Source organism: Corythoichthys intestinalis, chromosome 3 (assembly GCF_030265065.1).
Source record: "Corythoichthys intestinalis isolate RoL2023-P3 chromosome 3, ASM3026506v1, whole genome shotgun sequence".
Classification (NCBI taxonomy): Eukaryota; Metazoa; Chordata; class Actinopteri; order Syngnathiformes; family Syngnathidae; genus Corythoichthys; species Corythoichthys intestinalis.
In genome coordinates, this window is record NC_080397.1 from 46,130,799 (window position 1) to 46,148,402 (window position 17,604).

General features: G+C 38.4%; 1 protein-coding gene across 4 annotated transcripts; it reads left to right on the plus strand.

Moving 5' to 3' along the window:
• The first annotated feature begins 1,190 nt into the window (after positions 1-1,190).
• Positions 1,191-17,097, plus strand: ube2d4 (ubiquitin-conjugating enzyme E2D 4 (putative)). 4 transcript variants are annotated; one of them, XR_009062811.1, is made up of 8 exons: positions 1,209-1,504; positions 10,977-11,040; positions 12,025-12,056; positions 12,125-12,202; positions 12,314-12,419; positions 14,874-14,967; positions 15,041-15,180; positions 15,243-17,097. XR_009062811.1 is itself a non-coding variant. In XM_057832611.1 (7 exons), the coding sequence occupies exons 3-7, from the start codon at positions 12,048-12,050 to the stop codon at positions 15,084-15,086; spliced, it is 333 nt and encodes a 110-aa protein (XP_057688594.1). In that variant the 5' UTR covers positions 1,191-1,242; positions 10,977-11,040; positions 12,025-12,047; the 3' UTR covers positions 15,087-17,097. The 4 variants fall into 4 exon arrangements, 2 of the variants coding, with proteins under 2 accessions (XP_057688594.1, XP_057688593.1); XR_009062810.1 differs by having other exon boundaries at positions 15,246-17,097; XM_057832611.1 differs by having other exon boundaries at positions 1,191-1,242; positions 15,041-17,097.
• Positions 17,098-17,604: the final 507 nt, after the last annotated feature.

The window sequence follows — 17,604 nt, forward strand, 5'->3', positions numbered from 1 at the left end:
CGCCTCTGACAGTGTCTCACCTAAACCAATACATATGAAAGTTAGTATAAGTAAATACAGATGTATTTTGCATTGATTATTTAGCCTATCAATTAATTAGGTTTATATTCGTGAGAAATGTAGCCCTGAACCCCATTCGGCCGATCTGTTTGGTCTTATTGTCCAGTCCTCAACAAAAACTGTACATGCAGGTTATGCTGTTATATCATCTTTACTAATGTTGAGACCAAACCTACACTCTTGGTAAAAAGTACTACATATGAAAGCAAGCAAAAACCATATTTAGAGTTTCCAGTAGACACAATTGCGACTGCATTCTATACAATGTGAACTAAGGCTTGGCATAAACAACGCGTGTCAGAACGCCTGATAAACAGTCACTGCAAAAGTTCCAACACAAGGCCTACCTCTGCTACTTGCTGAATCTGATTACAGCAAGGCCTCAGGACAGGCAGGTCATTGAGAGCACAGAGATGAGCAAACAATAAGATATTATCTAAAGGAATCTTCAGTTTTCCAAAGGAAAATGGTCCTTCTCAGTGTCACATTGACGATCGGATCCTCAACCTGACACTGAATCAGCCATTTAAGAAGAATGAACACTGCAGCCCATTCATGTGCACTCACTAAAATAATGAGAGGTCTTTCTTCACTCTTGTTTAACACATATAAAGGAAAGTTCATGGTTCTTTGCAAAAACAAGGCTGTGCAGAGAGAAGGGCATGCAGCTGACTCACATCAAAATGTCTTTAGAATTATTGCAAATAGAATTAGTGCCACCTCATAATTTTGTGTTTTCTCATGAATGCATGGGGGGAAAACAGAGGCTTCATAGTACATTGATGTGCCACTGTGAATAATTCTTAAAATTAATACACGATCTTTTTTATTTAACCTAAAATCCCAATATGATGATTGTTATTATTAGGGACCTGGTTTGCCTCTGTTTGTTTGTTCTTTTCAAATAGTGACATCTTGTGGTCACATGGCCACACTCGTTATACTGACGCAACAATTCACAGTCATGGCCCTTTTTGTTATGATTCTGGAAATTTGAAAAACAGCAATAAAGCAGGAATTATGACATATGGAGTGATTTGGCAGTACCTTGCGTCATGTTTGTTAGGTCTACAGTCTACACGGAATTTAAAAGGTTTAACTCGAAAGGGGCTGGTGAAGTCTCGCGATGTTTCTCCAGCAGTCTTCTCCTGCCTGCAAAACGGCGAGAATACGACAGCAGAGGTACTAGCAAACACCTCGTCAATTCCAGGACTAGCTACAGATAGAAAATACGATTTTTCAATGTTGGTTAGCCTCGTTGCTCCAGAAACCAAACCAGCGAAGTCGTTGTAGGCCAGACGCGGTTGCCTGTATCCTGTTGTAAAGTATAATTTGGAAATTACGCCACCGCCGAATATACATTGTATATGCTCATATCTAAGGGTTAGCTGACAGGCTACCTAGCACAGCCATTGGGGCAATGGCGTTGAAAAGAATTCAGAAGGTGAGTGTTTAATTCTTACATGAAATCTTACTTGGCTAAAGGATGAATGATGTTGGACCGTAAGATAACGGCCCGGTTCTCGTTAAGGTGTAATGGTGTTCTTGTTCATGTTTTTAACGCCATTCATCTTGAGCATACAAACAAAAGACCAGCTAATGTAAAGTTAACCAGTTAAGGTCTCGTCTGTGCCTTGCCAAAGTAATACTGAATGAACCTTATGTCTTAGTAGTTATTTTATGAGTTATGAGTTTATAGTAGTCCATTGACGGTGTCTAATGTTATTTGAATCGTAGAACACTTGCGTGCTTTGTTTATTTTTTATCCTGAACGTGTGCATAATATGATTTTACTTATGTACTCCATGTTGTCGAAGCAGATCTTACTAGTAAGGCAAGTGGTGTATTTGAATGACAGCTGCTAGCCGGATGCCAAAATTGAACCCCAGCGTCGCTCTTTCCATTTATGGGCTGGCAAATGGGGCAGCGCGGTTGCCCAAGCTGGCTGTATATTTTTATACCGCTGGATAGTTAGGAATAGTGTCGGAGGCAGCATACATATGAACAGATCCTGCCGCCTGGGCCAGGGCATAACAGCCAGCCTGAGCGGGGGAAAGAGGGAAAAGAAAGAGGGGGAAAATGGGAGAGAAAATGAAAAAAATTGGGCGAATGTCCACGAAAACAGCAGAAAAGACGAAAAGAAGTCAATGGGAGGACGGGGGTGGGATGCGTCACCAGCTGGAATCGAACCACCGCTAGCCAGAACAGTGGTGACTTCCTGTCACTTTTTTTTTTTTCAATCAAACTTTATTCCTTCACACATTACGTCAGCGGTGACTTACAGTCACATGTTGTTGTTGTTTTTTTTTAAACAATCAAATCTTTAATTATTAACAATACGTCATCAGATTTTGTTTTGTTTTGTGTGTTTGTTTGGGGCCTAAATGTATGTAGTAGTAAGGAGGAATTTCAATTGCAATTACACACACAAAGAAAACTATGATTGTAAAGTAATGTATTAAAGAAAATGTTCACAATGTTACATTAACGTAAAAATGAGATTTATGTATCTCCACCATTATGTCATTTTAAACAAATAACAGTTATTCATGTCCTCAAATATAACACTAATAACAACTGGAAATTCTTCAACAACAAAAATAACATCACGTATGTCCAAAAATATGGATTTTACATTGTGAGAAAAAAGTGGGAATTATTCACAACACGAACTATTTACAACATGCAAATTTTAAACACATATTTAAAATATAAAAAGCAAAAAAATCACACAAGCAAAATAAACAATATTCAGTTTTGAAGAAATGTCAATGCTTGAATGTTTATTAATTATATTTACATTGTGAGCATGTTCCTCCACTCCTCTATGGTTTTGCCAGAAGCAGGACAGTACCATATTCCCTTTACCTGGCTGTGACCTGTGGTGCGGTTTTTTTGTTTGTTTGTTTTTTTTACACATTTTTGGCATTTGTACTCATGGTTTTCTCTAAACCGCCTTTTCTTTGGGGCTTCCCCCCTTGCCTCTCGCTCCTGGTCTTCAAGCGCGACCCTTTTTAGTCTCCACTAAAGTATGCTGCTCGTCTCCAATGGGTCCACGCTCGTGATTGGCTGCGCCGACTTGGACTTGGTTGGCGCTATTCTTCAGCACTCGCTCGTGACTGGCTGCGCTGACTATGACACACTCGCCGGTCATCTTCGCATTTACACGTGATTGGCTGTGCTACGTCGACCCGCTCGCTCCATCCGCTCTCTCGATTGGCACTCATGCCTTTCCCCCGCGGAAGTGTTAGCTTTAGTTACGAAAAACATTCGGATATATCGGACAGGCATTAGGAAACGTTATGATATGTTAGGATTACTTTAGGATACGTCAGGATACGTTAGGTATACGTGGGCAGGCCAATCGCCGCAAGGTGCCGCCTTCAATTGTATAAGTGTCCGGTGCTCTTTTGGTACTCTATTAAGGAAAAAGTGTCCGGTGTTCTTTTGTATTCTTGTCAGTAAATTTTAAAGTGTGACAGGTTTTCATTTCAGTTGTTCATTTTATAAATTGTGTAGTTTGATTTAACACACACTTTCAACAACAACGACCTAATCGAAATGTGATGCCATATAAGTTGCCTGCCTTTACAACAACACCTAATTTATATTTGCAAGCAGATGTGCACAGGAAAATAATTTCTGATCACGTGTCCCTAAATTCTCTCTGATGGTGCCTTTGTGAAGGTTTAGTTCAGGGGTCGGGAACCTATGGCTCGCGAGCCAGATCTGGCTCTTTTGACGGCTGCATCTGACTCGCAGACAAATCTTTAATTATAAAAAAAAAAAAAAAAGTTTCGTTGTTCTCCTTTGCACATTGCGCGAAACGGCGACTGTCACCAGTCTAGAGCTGAAACGAATACTCGAGTAACTCGAGTTTAAAAACTGATCCGAGTAATTTTATTCACCTCGAGGGGTCGTTTAATTTTGCCAGCTCTAAGCATCACGTTTTGCCCGGACTACTTTTAATGCGGGACAACGTGCTGACGTCACGTGTGTAGAGGAAGAAGCTATTAAAAAAAAAAAAAAAAAAAACTTACCGCAGCCAAAAGCCGCTACAAACTACGCCGATGTTGCTAAAAACTACGCCTGCATGATGCTAGTCTGGTAGCAGGTAATGTCCGATGCATCTCATAGATATCGCATGCATTTAGGACTAGATGCGAAATGACAGACTCGGCCGTGTCTGGGCAGCGTTAGTAAACAGCCGCCATTTTTAAGCAGTTGACTTCTCATCGCTAATAAATATGTTACTGTCACTCGTTCACAAACGTTAGCCCTTCGGAAGGCTAGGTTTCTATTGATTATGACCACTGTCGATGCATGGCTAACATGTCTTACATACATACTGGTTCTGGTAAAATGTGGGCCAGATCGGATTTAAACTACATACAAAAGTGACCCAGATCGGATTTCAAATGGTCCATTTCTATGTGAATTGTCCCGTTCAGACAGTCATTTGCCTCACTCGAGTCAGAAAAACACGAAAAAATCGGATTCATGCATTAAGACCTGCAGTATGAACGTAGCCTAAGTGAGACACTGCCTATCTGCCTGAGAAAGCCCATTTCGGCCGCTTGCGGTCATGACCCATCGTTCATGACCATAGATGAGGGTAGGAATGAAGATCGAATGGTAGATAGAGAGCTTTGCCTCTCGGCTCAGCTCCCTTTTTGTTGCAACAGTGCGATAAAGCGACTGTAATGCCGCTCCCACTGCCCAGATTCTCCGTCCAATCTCACGCTGTATTAGAGCAGGGCGGTAAACCGAAAATTTACCGGTACCGAAATTCTTTACGATGACCGACGTCATTTTGACCATGACAGTAAATTCGGTAATTTAAAAAAACAAAAAAATATAGTCTTTTCATCCCGCTTTGACTGTATGTTGTTCAGCTATGTTAATTCCCCTTTAAGAAACCAGACAGTGTGCTTATGTATAGAATCACGTGGTTACCAGGAAGCCAATCAAACGAGCCCGGTATGCTAATGCTAGCGGCTAACGCTACAAGCAAACGTAATGGAGTGTTGCTTAAGGGAGGTTCGCCAAACTTTCACCCGACATTAAATAGACTCTTGGCGGCACCCAGACGGACTTTCACCCGTTGTCCTCCCTTGTTCTCACGATTTCCAAAGAGGATGCTTTCAATGCTTTCTACTGGTAGCCAAGCCACAGGCTAACGCTAGCGGTTAACGCTACAAATGAGAGTGATGGAGTCGGATAGCGGCTCTAAACTAGTTGAAACAGCTGAACTTAATGAGTGGATTGGTCTCTGACTGCATCTAGCAATTATGCTGCGTTCTAGAAAAGTGGGATGTCGGACTTTTCCGACCTCCGAGCTGGAAAATATCATTGGAACGCCACTCGAACTGGTAGGTCCAAGTCGCGAAGTCGGAGAAAAAATAACTACCCCGACTTCCAAGTTGTTTCAATCTGACGGCACTGGACAAATTGGCGCTCATGAAAACGTATTGAATGATAACACAATAATGAAGTAAATCAAGTTTATTTGAGACGCCATGTATTTTTTTTGTCATACAGTGAATTATCTTTGTTGTGCTATGTTTTTATATTGACGATCAGCAAAGGATGTAACTAAAAAAAGGCAGTTTACAGTGTGGGCTATAACGCAGCCGTCGTGTTTCCTCTACTATTTAATCGCTTCTAGGAAGGCAGGTTCGCTGGAGGTCAAAATGTATTTGGATGGCCAAAATAAAAAACACTTCGTTGCGATCAGCTATCTTTGTTGTTTACATTTGCTTGGAACGCTTTGAGATCGGAACTGGTAGCATCCGAGTGGGATAAATCCGACTTCCCACTTCTCTGGAATGCAGCATTAGTTTATCACGTTATTGTGTATCTCTTGTCTGTGTGTGATTTCTCTGATAGCTTTTGTGATGCTAAAGCATTCAGCATAAAGTACAATCTAACAGTGAAAATTATAATATAACTGTTTAATCGCCCCAGCTATTTTTCTGTATGTGCTTAATTCTGTGTCATTAGATCAATGCATCTTTAATGTGTGTGTGTGTGTGTGTGTGTGTGTGTGTGTGTGTGTGTGTGTGTGTGTGTGTGTGTGTGTGTGTGTGTGTGTGTGTGTGTGTGTGTGTGGGTATTAAAAAATGCACTGGGAAAAAAAACCTGAAACCTTGCAGTAAACACTTGTGTTGAGTAATTATGTCACAGCAGCCATTAACAGTAAGTTGTCTTTTTGAAGTGTACTGTTCAAGCTGTAAGTAATTTGTGTCACAATGACATGTTGGCACAGGCATATTGATTTTGACAATGTACATTGTTCAAGCCATACAAGCCGTTTTAAATGTTCAAACTTGAATTCTTATTGTTTACAATAAATTTTTGTATACTTAATGTTTAGAATGCATGTACAATTGTTAAATATATCAAATTGAAAGCTGGTAAATAAATAAACAAGAAACGGTTAATCTGTATTTCATGCATTGATTCAGATTTTCAAATTATATAACAGTCTGCTTGGGTGAATTTATCGTCATTTATCGTTATCGAGGTAAATCTGCTCAATTTATCGTGATACGTGCTTAAGGCCATATCGCCCAGCCCTACGCTGTATTGTTGCCATTTATTTCATGGAATATAAATATTTTAAAAAATCTCACACAGTTAGGAGTGGGAACCTCAGGGCACCTCACGATACGATACGATTCGCGATACAAGGCTCATGATAACGATTATATCACGATACAGCGATTATCGATGTATTGGGTCAGAAATTGGATACATGAAATTCTACGATACAACTGTTGAAACGGAAAAAAAAAAAAAAGATATTTGAAAATAGAAAAAAATACTGTTTAAGTCATTTATTAAACAGTGACACCTTTTCTGTGCAACATTGCTGTAAAATATAAATCTACTGCAAATTGTGCCCCTGCACATATAGAAGAAACCAACCACGACCACTGATATCGCTTGGAGAGATCAAAAAATAAATAAAAAGTGCTGTAGGTGTCAGCAGTTGAGCTTGGAGTGGGGCAATGATAAAATTGGTGGGTCTTTTCTTCGTATATGAACTTTGTTGCTTGGTTTGAGCACTTCCGCTATCTGCTTCAGCAATTAAGATGTCAGACTTGCTCAGTCACAGTCTTCCTCACCTTAAAAACAACAAAATAAAACAAAAAATATTAGCTACTTCATAGCGTTTGAGTTGAAATCCTGATTTTTTTTTTGTGTTGGAAGTATTGAATTAAAAAAAATATGAATTGAATGTATAGAAATTAAAAATTCAATAATTACCTATTTTTAATATGTAGGCTACATCAATAATTACCTATTTTTAATATGTAGGCTACATTAATTATCATGCACATCACTTTATATATCTTGGAACCTATTCAAATCATTTTTATAGCTTATTGTATCAAAATGACAGTAATAACAGTTTGTGTAGTAAACTAGATGGAAATTGGTTCTCAAATAAATCGGTAAATTCATGTGGGCTTGTTCGATATTCATTTTCATCCAGTTTAGGGTCCTGGTTTATTTTATATCATTCAACACCAAATGTCATCAAAATAATACATGTAAATTAAAAAGTCAATAGGGAATGGGACGTACTACGTCATTGTTTGGACCCGCCTCCATGCTGGCAATATAATTCACTTCCGGGCCGGCAGAGTCAATGCGGATTGTAACGTGTGATAGTGCTAAGCTAACTCTTTCGGTGTTTTAGAAAGAAAATATGGGTGCTTTATAGTTGCGTTACCGGGTGCAACAGCGTCTCCTACGACAAAAAAAGGGGTGAGGAAAAATGGACTCACTTTTCACCGTTTTCCTGCATGGAGGACCAAATATCAGATCACGAAGGTACGACGGATGGCTGGATTGCAGCGGTTCGTCGGAAAAGCATTTCTTATGATCATATTTCTGCTGGAATGAGAGTGTGTTCCTGTCATCTCTACTCTTGTAAGTTGAACGATTTATCCACTTTTGGTTTCAATACGTTTTTGTTTTTTTACACCGTTGTGTAAATCTGCCTCGGTAGCAATGCTCGCCTACTACGACTCACCTACCTGTTGTGTTCCTAGGTAAACCTGCTGACAACACATCCCGATTGGTCACCATCTCTCTTCTTGGATCATTTGACAAAGAAAATTTGTTCAATGGAGTGGTTCCATTTGTCCTGTGTCGGACTCAAACAAGCCCCTGCAGCAGACGCCATCTGGGTCTGCCCTTCTCGTCGATGAACTGCGGGCTTTTAACTTGTGAAAATGCAATAACTTTAATGCACATATTTATTCTGCCTGGCTATTTAACTATGGCCAGTGACGTTTTTTTTAACCACTTTGACAAAGACACGTTTCATTGTAATGTTGAATTTATATATTCTATTATTATTTTTAATTTATAATATTCTTATTTGCAATAATGTAGACTTTAGACTGTCAATTCAAATAGTGTTGGAAAAGTTGCAATACCTAAAATAGAAATGCAAGAACTGTAAAGTACATATTTATACACGTTTATTTACCTAAGGCCACTGGATGTTTTTTAACTGCTTTGAAAAATACAGGTTTTGTTGTGATCTTGTATTTATATAGTATATAGCTTTTTATAATGTATTATGTATTATAATATTTGCTGCCCCCTGCCAGAGTGTGGGCCATTTTGTACTAAAATGATTTTAAACTGTCAGTTCAAATACTGTGTTGGAGACTAGTACTTGCAATACTTAAAATGGAAATGCAAGAACTTTAAAGCACATATTTATCCTGTCTGGCAATTTACCCAAGGCCAGTAAATAGTGTTTTAAACTGCTTTGACAAAGACACGTTTATTGTGATCTTGTATTTGTGTATTACTTATAATTATATAATATTTGCTGCCACCGTCAGAGGGTGGGCCTTGTTTGCACTAATTTAAAGATTTTAAACTGTCAATTCAAATATCGTATTGGAGAAATTGCATTACTTGAAATAAATCTATTGCAACTTATCAGTCCCAGTTCTTGTCTACAACACTGTCCAAAAATTGTCAATGCATATTCCAAATAGAATAACAAAATTAAGTCACCTGACTTTGTAATTATTACACCTGTTTATTATGAAGACCTGAAGTAAACAACAAGCAGTTACAGTTTGTCAAGAAGTTGTTCAAGTCATGTTTTGGTATTCATATTTTATTGACTTTTCATAACACTTGGGATTGTGTTTGTAAGAGCAGAGCAAACTGAAGTTTCAGCATGCACTCTTCGCCTTTCCAACCTCTCATAACGCTCCGATGTGGTGCGCTTGACCTCAGAATAACCCAAGAAGAGATATGGTGACCAATCGGGATGTGTTGTCAGCATTTCATATGCAGGTTTTCCTAGTAACACAACAGGTAGGTGAGGAGGAGTAGGTTAGCATTGCTACCGAGGCAGATTTACACAACAGTAAAGAAAAAAACAAAAAACGTATTGAAACCAAAACGGATAAATCGTTCAACTTACAAGAGTAGAGATGAGGGGAATACACTCTCATTCCAGCAGAAATATGATCATAAGAAATGCTTTTCCGACGAACCGCTGCAATCCAGCCATCCGTCGTACCTTCGTGATCTGATATTTGGTCCTCCATGCAGGAAAACGGTGAAAAGTGAGTCCATTTTTCCTAACCCCTTTTTTTGTCGTAGGAGACGCTGTTGCACCCGGTAACGCAACAATAAGCACCCATATTTTCTTTCTAAAACACCGAAAGAGTTAGCTTAGCACTACCACACATTACAATCCGCATTGACTCTGCCGGCCCGGAAGTGAATTATATTGCCAGCATGGAGGCGGGTCCAAACAATGACGTAGTACGTCCCATTCCCTATTACATTGCAAAACTTTCTTACCTCAAGTGATGAAAGCAAAGCTCACAAACTCCAGTGTCCACTACGTCACCAGCTCCCAGTGAAACTTATTTTTCTTAGACAATTCTTGCATACAGCAAAGTCCTTGTTCACCTTGCTTCCTTTCTTGTTGGTGTAAAATCTAAAGTGTGTCCCCATGTGTGATTTGTAGCAATATTTTTCTCATTTTTTCCCTCCACCGTTCTCACGGAGCTTTTTTATTTTTTCAACCCACTTGGAGTTTCTCTTCTTCTCTAGACAACTTGTGCGCACTTTACCCTCACCGCCACTCCCGAGCGCCCCCAGTGGACCGCCAAGGAATTGCTCAACAAACATTGAGCAGTTTACAGCATCTATACTCCATTGTATGGCCAATATGTTAAATAAAAGTATCGATTCTTGGCGGGAGCATATCGATAACCCATCGGGTTGCAAAATATCGCGATATATCGCTGTATCGAGATATTGTCACACTCTTACACACAGTTATCAAATTGGTTATCTTTACAACAACCTGTTGTTATAGAAATATTAGAAACGTCTGTTGTGATTGCTTTTGTTAGCAAATCCAGGCTCATAATTAGGGTTCGACCCCAAAGATGAGGCACAACACTTGTCTGTTAAAACATTCATTACCCCAGTTTTCATCTGTGCATTATTATATTTACACGTCAGTTATTCTTTATTTACTAACTGAACATGAATGTCCGCCTTACAATTCTGACATCAAGGGTTGAATCCCGTCTTCCTGTGTGGAGTTGGTATGTTCACCATCTATCTGCATGGACTTTTTCCCGGTACCTCGGTTTCCTCCCACCTCCCAAAAACATGCATGGTAGGCTGCTTGAACACTCCAAATTGTCCCTACGTATGAGTGTGTGCGTAAATGGTCGTCTCCTTGTGCCCTGCCGATTGGCTGGCAACCAATTCAGGGTGTACCCACCTAATGCCCATAGGTAGCTGGGATAGGCTCCAGCGGCCCAGCGACCCACGTGAGGATGAGCAGCTGGGAAGATGAATGAACATGAATGCATTGATGTGTTTTATGTTTCACTGTTTGACATTAGGAGCTGTCCGACTTGCAAAGGGATCCCCCTGCTCAGTGCTCCGCTGGACCAGTTGGAGATGATTGTAAGATTTTAGTTTGTATTATCTGTTTTCCTTTCATGGTTTACATTAAACAAATACAAATGTTGGCTTTATTTAATCTAATTTGGTGATTGTGGCTTACAGTTTATGAAAACTCAAAATTCAGTGTCTATGAAGATTATACCGTTTCAAGAATTATATAAAACAAAACTGTCATACTTCTGAAATTCAGGTACATTTCTCTGCACGTAATACTAGTTTGAGCCATCTTTTGAATGTAATACTGCAGAAATACAGCGTTTCATATAGTCGATCAGGCTGTGGCACTGCTCAGTTGTGCTTGAAGTCTAGGATCTTTTATGGCCTTCAGGTGATCTGCCTTATTGGGTCTGGTGTCCCATGTTCTTTTAGACAATATTTTATAGATTCTCTATGGGGTTTAGGTCAGCTTAATGAAGTTTTGTCAGTCAAGCACGGTACCATCAAGATCACTGAATCAGAATGATTCGTCTGACTCCAGAGGGTCTCAAGGCAATGGTTACTGCTTTTCTGGTGCGCCATCATAAATATGCATTGATGGGTTTTCGGTAACTATTTACTGGACATTTCTCAAGTTTGCATTCATCCCCATTGTAGTATAGCCTTCTGAACTAGCACCAACCAGCATCGAACCAACACTATTCAAAAACATTGGGAAAAAATTGCAGGTGTTTTGTGGTATCTTACTAGTAGCTGCTTAGTCTCACACCATGACTTATGAATATTGACCTTTTTTTCAGTATTGTAATTTTAGACCTTAAATTTAAAAACTAAAAGCCATAATCATCAATTTGCCTTAAAAGTTTAAATTTTTCAATCACTGTATGAATTTAATCTATAAAATTTTAGGTTTGACTTGGTGACATGAGTGCAAAAAACGTTGCACTTCTATGTGTACAATACTGTCCTTTGCAAATTCATCCATCATGTTGCTATCCAAATACAAACTTTGTGGTGTATAAATAACGTTGGGCTTTTCTTTTTCAGTGTTTCATTGGCAGGCAACGATAATGGGTCCGGTAAGTATTCTATAAATCTGGTTTGAAATATGCTCCACAATTATAACGGTTTCTGTTTTTGTCGATAGAGTGACAGCCCCTATCAGAATGGAGTGTTTTTCCTTACTATCCACTTCCCTACAGATTATCCATTTAAACCACCCAAAGTGAGTAACCATCTTTCTCCAGTCACGAGGAATACGTTGACTAAAATTTTACTGTTTAATTAGCCACTATTAAAATTACTGCTGTGATTTGAACTTTTTTTTATGTTGCAGGTTGCATTTACAACTAAAATTTACCATCCTAATATTAACAGTAATGGAAGTATTTGTCTGGATATACTAAGATCACAGTGGTCACCTGCACTAACCGTATCGAAAGGTAAGGATGAATAAACTTGATCTTCTTTAGTCACTCTCCAGTGTTAACCATTTATGTGAATTTAAAAAAAAACATGTCTGACTGCCATTGCTGTATGTTGAATTTCTTCATTTCAAAAGTAGACAAATTCACGACTTCCACAAATCTAACAGCTTTCTGTGAGGACCTGATATTTGGCTTGTTTATGTTCTTTACAATATAAGAGTGTAAATGTTAATGATCATATAAAATAAAGATCAACATATTCAGGGTAAGATGCCACCTTGGTTTATTGAGAAGTAAAGTCGATTAATTGAAAAAAAAGAAGCCTTATTTAAATGTAACTTAACGTATAACCAGTTTTCTACAGTGCGATTCAGATACATCACGCATGACAACACACAAAATTATTCAATTAACGCCTCCCTACACCATTTGCAGATAACTCTTACATTATGGCATTTAGCCTTTATTACTCTTATAAAAGCAGAATTTTATTTTGAACAGGAATACGTTTGCTACTATTATAGTGATCTCTTGTTTTTCACAGTTAATGGCGACCAGAACCCTCCGTGATAAGTGAAAACCTGCAAGGCAACCCCCCTCCCATTTTTTTTGTTGTTTTTTTTGTTTTGTATTGTGTTCAATGTATTTCAGATTTAGCATTGGAAAGAGATACATAAAAGAAAAAAAAAACACTTTTTTCCCCCTCAAAGTATATAAAGGAAAACTTATGTATGTTGAAGGAAAAAAACGTCGATTTTTTTTCTTTTTACAGGTTCTTTTATTGTCTTAACGAACAGGAGATGACGAGACAACACACAATTCAGGAACAAAAAGAAAGCGTTAATCACCTAAGATATATACATTTATTTACGAAGAGACAAGAAAAACGCTGGCTAGCCAGGACATTCCACCGAGAAATCTCCAGCAGAAGTGCCTGGACCTTCGAAATCATACTGTTTATATTTGCCGTAACAAACTGTGGAAAAACCTAGGTGGCACTCTAGTGCTGGCCCATACCTAGACAAAACAATGGAAGAAAAAGTCCTTGTACGCAAGCAGCAATGTAGATAAACACCCAGTTACGAGAGCCAAGAATGATTTACTGCAACGATGTGAAATGAACAGATATACATTAGGTTCAAGTGAATAAATGGAAATATATATTTACAATATATATTTTAATAAATGGTTTTTAAGCACTTCAAATGTAACAATTATGACCCTTAAGTTTTAAACAACACCGAATTACTTTTAATGGGAGTAAAGTAGAAAAATGTTTGTCTTGATTACCGTATGGGCCTGAATATAAGACAGTGTATTTTGCATTGAAATAAAACTGAAAAAGAGGGGGTTGTCTTGTATTCGCGGTGTAGACATTATACCCATTCACGACGCTAGATGGCGCCAGATATCATTGAACCAATGTTCTGTCATGACAGCTCTCAGCTACTCTCCCCATTCACGACGCTAGTTGGCGCCAGATATCATTGAAGCGATGTTCTGTCATGACAGAGCTCAGCTACTCTCAAGTTTAACCAGTTTGCATTGTTTTATTGCAATGTTTTTCCTTATTCAGATTTGTTTCAAGACTACAGTTACAGTTAGACTTCACTTTGATGGTTAATGCAGTTATTGCAATTTTGTTGTTTGGTTTATTTACATTTCAAAAACCAGAAGCCATTCATTTACGAATGGGATTGCACTTCAGTTTACATATTTAAATGTTCAGATATTAAGATTTGAATGAGGCAAAATAACATGCTTTTTCTCTCAAATATATTGATATAATCATTAGTTTCGGATGTACCGTAATTTTCTGTATAAAAATTAATTTGGTATTCAAAGTCTTTTTTCAAACTTGAGTCTTGAAAATGAGGGGGTCGTCTCATAATCAGGGCTGTCCTATATTCGTGCCAATATGGTAAATGTTTCATTGAGTGAGTCCACTCAAATCTTTTTAAGCTGCTCACTTACACACAATGAGTAGCCACAGTAACTGTTTAACAAGCTTAACGATGATTAACGCATGCAGCGCTCTGAAGTTCCGGCTTCCTAGCACCTCTGGCAAGATCAAACCTTAATATCTGTCAATCATCGTTAACTTTAGTAAGCAACTCCAGTGTACTGCCAGACCAAGAAAAGCACCAGGCAGGAGAGGGAAACTATGTGATCGGATCTGGACAGCTCATCTGTATTTATTTATTTTTTAATTGAGGGAAAAAAATCAGCGAGGGATCGCTGTATAAACTTGACAGTCCACCTACAATGTATTCCACTGGTTCCATATTTGGAGTTTGTAGCATTTTGAAACAGAATATCAATTCACAAACATTGTAAGCCAAATTAACTCGTTTGAGCTGTTGAGGCGAAGTGTATGCATGAATTCACAATGACAAGAAATGAAAATATTTGCACTCTTCCAGTAAGACTAACATTTTTTGATTGATTTTTATATTCATATTCCCTCAGTATTATTATCAATCTGCTCCCTTCTTTGTGATCCAAACCCTGATGACCCTTTGGTACCAGAGATTGCTCATACATACAAGGCTGACAGGGAAAAGTGAGTACATATAAATGCATTAGCCAGGTCATTTTCAATTTATTAGATTGTAAGACACTGTTGCATTTTGCAGGTACAACAAACTGGCAAGAGAATGGACCCAGAAGTATGCAATGTGAGGTTGCCAAGATGGAAATCCAAAAGGAGGACATATTTGTTACTGAAGGCATAGGAAAAACAACAAACAAGACAATGGACAACCTTTCGGACAAGGTGGCAATATTATGATGTGCTGAGTTGAGTCAATGCGTCTTTAATGCATGTATCGATCTCAGCAGGACCTAAAGAGTCCCTGGAGGCACTCCTTTACTGAAAAAGACACTACTCTTAGTCCATATGCCACACTCAAGACTTCAAACTGTTACTCTTGCTAGTGTTTTTGCAGCCATCTTTGTTGCTTTATATACATGCACTTCATTATGTTGTTTTACTGCCTGGATTTTGGAAAGGATCACCGTGATTTTGGGGATGCTGCTCATGTCCCACTGGATGTCTTCTCTTATTGTATTTCCATGGATTTAGTGGCCTTTCTGTGATCTAGTGTTTCGGTCGACGTGCAATTGAGACAGAATGTTTCCAGTTCAACAATTTTGGTGCAGTGCCATTACCAGCAGCTGATCACATGGCACATATTAACACTACCCCAAAACAATGTGAAATTTTAACAAAAAAATGGACTGATCATCTTTGTTTGCTTTTAGGATTGCAGCATGTAGCGTTATCGGAACTGGAGCTTTATCTGTCTAAACCGCAGCTCCTAACAAACTACTGGATTTTTCTCCCAATTTGTCATTGCTCATATACTGTATAATGTCCAACAATACATTTTTGTTGGGTTTGTCAAATGTTACTGTTACATGACAATGTTAATATGATCATGGCTACTTCGCAGCATGTAGCTAAGCTATATGTTACCTCCTCAGTACATTTACTCAGGTATCAAACCCAATCATCAGCCTTTCTAATAAGTAGTGATCCTTGGTGAGAAAAATGCCTGAAGTCTATATTGTATGTTCTGATACACTCATGAAATGTGCTGAAAGACAAAACAGTTCTACCCTTGATATTTGTGTTACACGAGTATTTTATGGGAGAGGAGACTTTTTTTTTTTTTTAACCTTTGTTTTATGAACAAAACTTGGACGTGAACAACTTAACAATGCATATGCTACTGATGCTACTGTTGATGCGCTAAAGTGGACCTGAAGTAATGCTTTTCAGGGTAAGTTAATGACATTTTTTTGTTTGTTTTTAATGTTTTAGGTAATGTAAAGCTACATTTCAACGTACTCATAATCATGATTACACAGGTATTTTTTGAGGTACAGAACCTCAGCTAGCTGGTTGCCACATTTGTGTTGTATCTTCAAGATATTTAGTTTTAGCCTTCTGTTCATGTCATCTGGAGTGACTATTGGAATGTGTCATATAATAATGTTAGTTTGAATTTAACAACATTAATACTTGTTAGTGTGTGCTTTTTCCATGTACTGATGCTGCCAATAAAAAGGGAAACTAATAGCATAAAGTTGAATAAATTGTCATCCAACACATCCTTAAGGATCCCTAATGAAGCATGGACATTAGCTGCTTCAATATTAGATTTCAGGCCATGTTTTAAAATTCGTTGTTTGCTAATGTATACACTTGAGTTTTTGAAAAAGCTACACTGAATGAAGTAAATGTTTTTGTTTAGAATTTGTGTACAGTACTAGAATGCTATTTTTAAGAGCTCAAACCGAAAGAAATTGCAGCCTCAATTATTGTGACTGATTTTAGTTACCATTGACTCTTGTGCTCAATAAAGTTTATGTAGGCAGCTTGGCATGCTTTGCACTCTAGAGAAACTTCTCTCAGCCACTTGCCAGATATCAGGGATTTTGTTATAATTCATCTGCCCAACACATCTGAAGAAACTTCTAGCCTTAACCCTCATTTTGTTTATAAAGGAAAATTCCATAGTGTCAAATGCCTAAATTAGATGTCTTGGCTTGTTCTTTTGAGAATTTTTCTTAATTCAAGGCTGGCTCTCTGCAGCTTAAACATTGTGCTTGAACGATCTCCTTGAGCATCCACATCCCTTTGTCCATACAAGTTAACTTTCATTAAACATGAATAAAGTCAATGGATTCACTGTCATTTTTTATTTTCTGAAAGGTATCTTGAAATCTAGGGCGTAGGTTTTGTCTCAACATGGTAGAGACGATATTACAGTAATGCATATAATGACCCAAATAAGGAACAGCTAGCTTGACTTCTTTGTTCCTTGTAGAGCAGGGGTGGGCAAACTATTCCACAAAGGGCCGCAGTGGGTGCGGGTTTTTGTTGTAACCTATCAAGAGGAAACCTTTTCGCCAATCTGGTGTCATACAAGTGCAATCAGTTGATTGCAATCAGGTGCAACTTTTTCCCCCGGACCTATTATTGGTTAAACTGCCTGTGCTTGATCAGTTGTAACAAAGACCAGGACCCACTGCGGCCCTTGAGGACCGGTTTGCCCACCTCTGTTGTAGAGGCTGGCCTGACCGCCGTAGTTTTGCAGGTTAGCAATTTTAATGTTATGCTAACTCTGATGCAGGTTGGACTTTCAGTAGTAAAATTAGGTTTTCCGCCCACTTACACAAAATTACAGTGGCT

Bases quoted from the DNA above. Each gene is read 5' to 3' on its own strand.
- ube2d4 (XM_057832610.1), top strand. From the start codon at position 1,481: ATGGCGTTGAAAAGAATTCAGAAG. The intron at 1,505-10,976 runs GTGAGTGTTTAA...GTTTGACATTAG, and splicing joins CGTTGAAAAGAATTCAGAAG to GAGCTGTCCGACTTGCAAAG. The intron at 12,057-12,124 runs GTAAGTATTCTA...TTTTGTCGATAG, and splicing joins AGGCAACGATAATGGGTCCG to AGTGACAGCCCCTATCAGAA.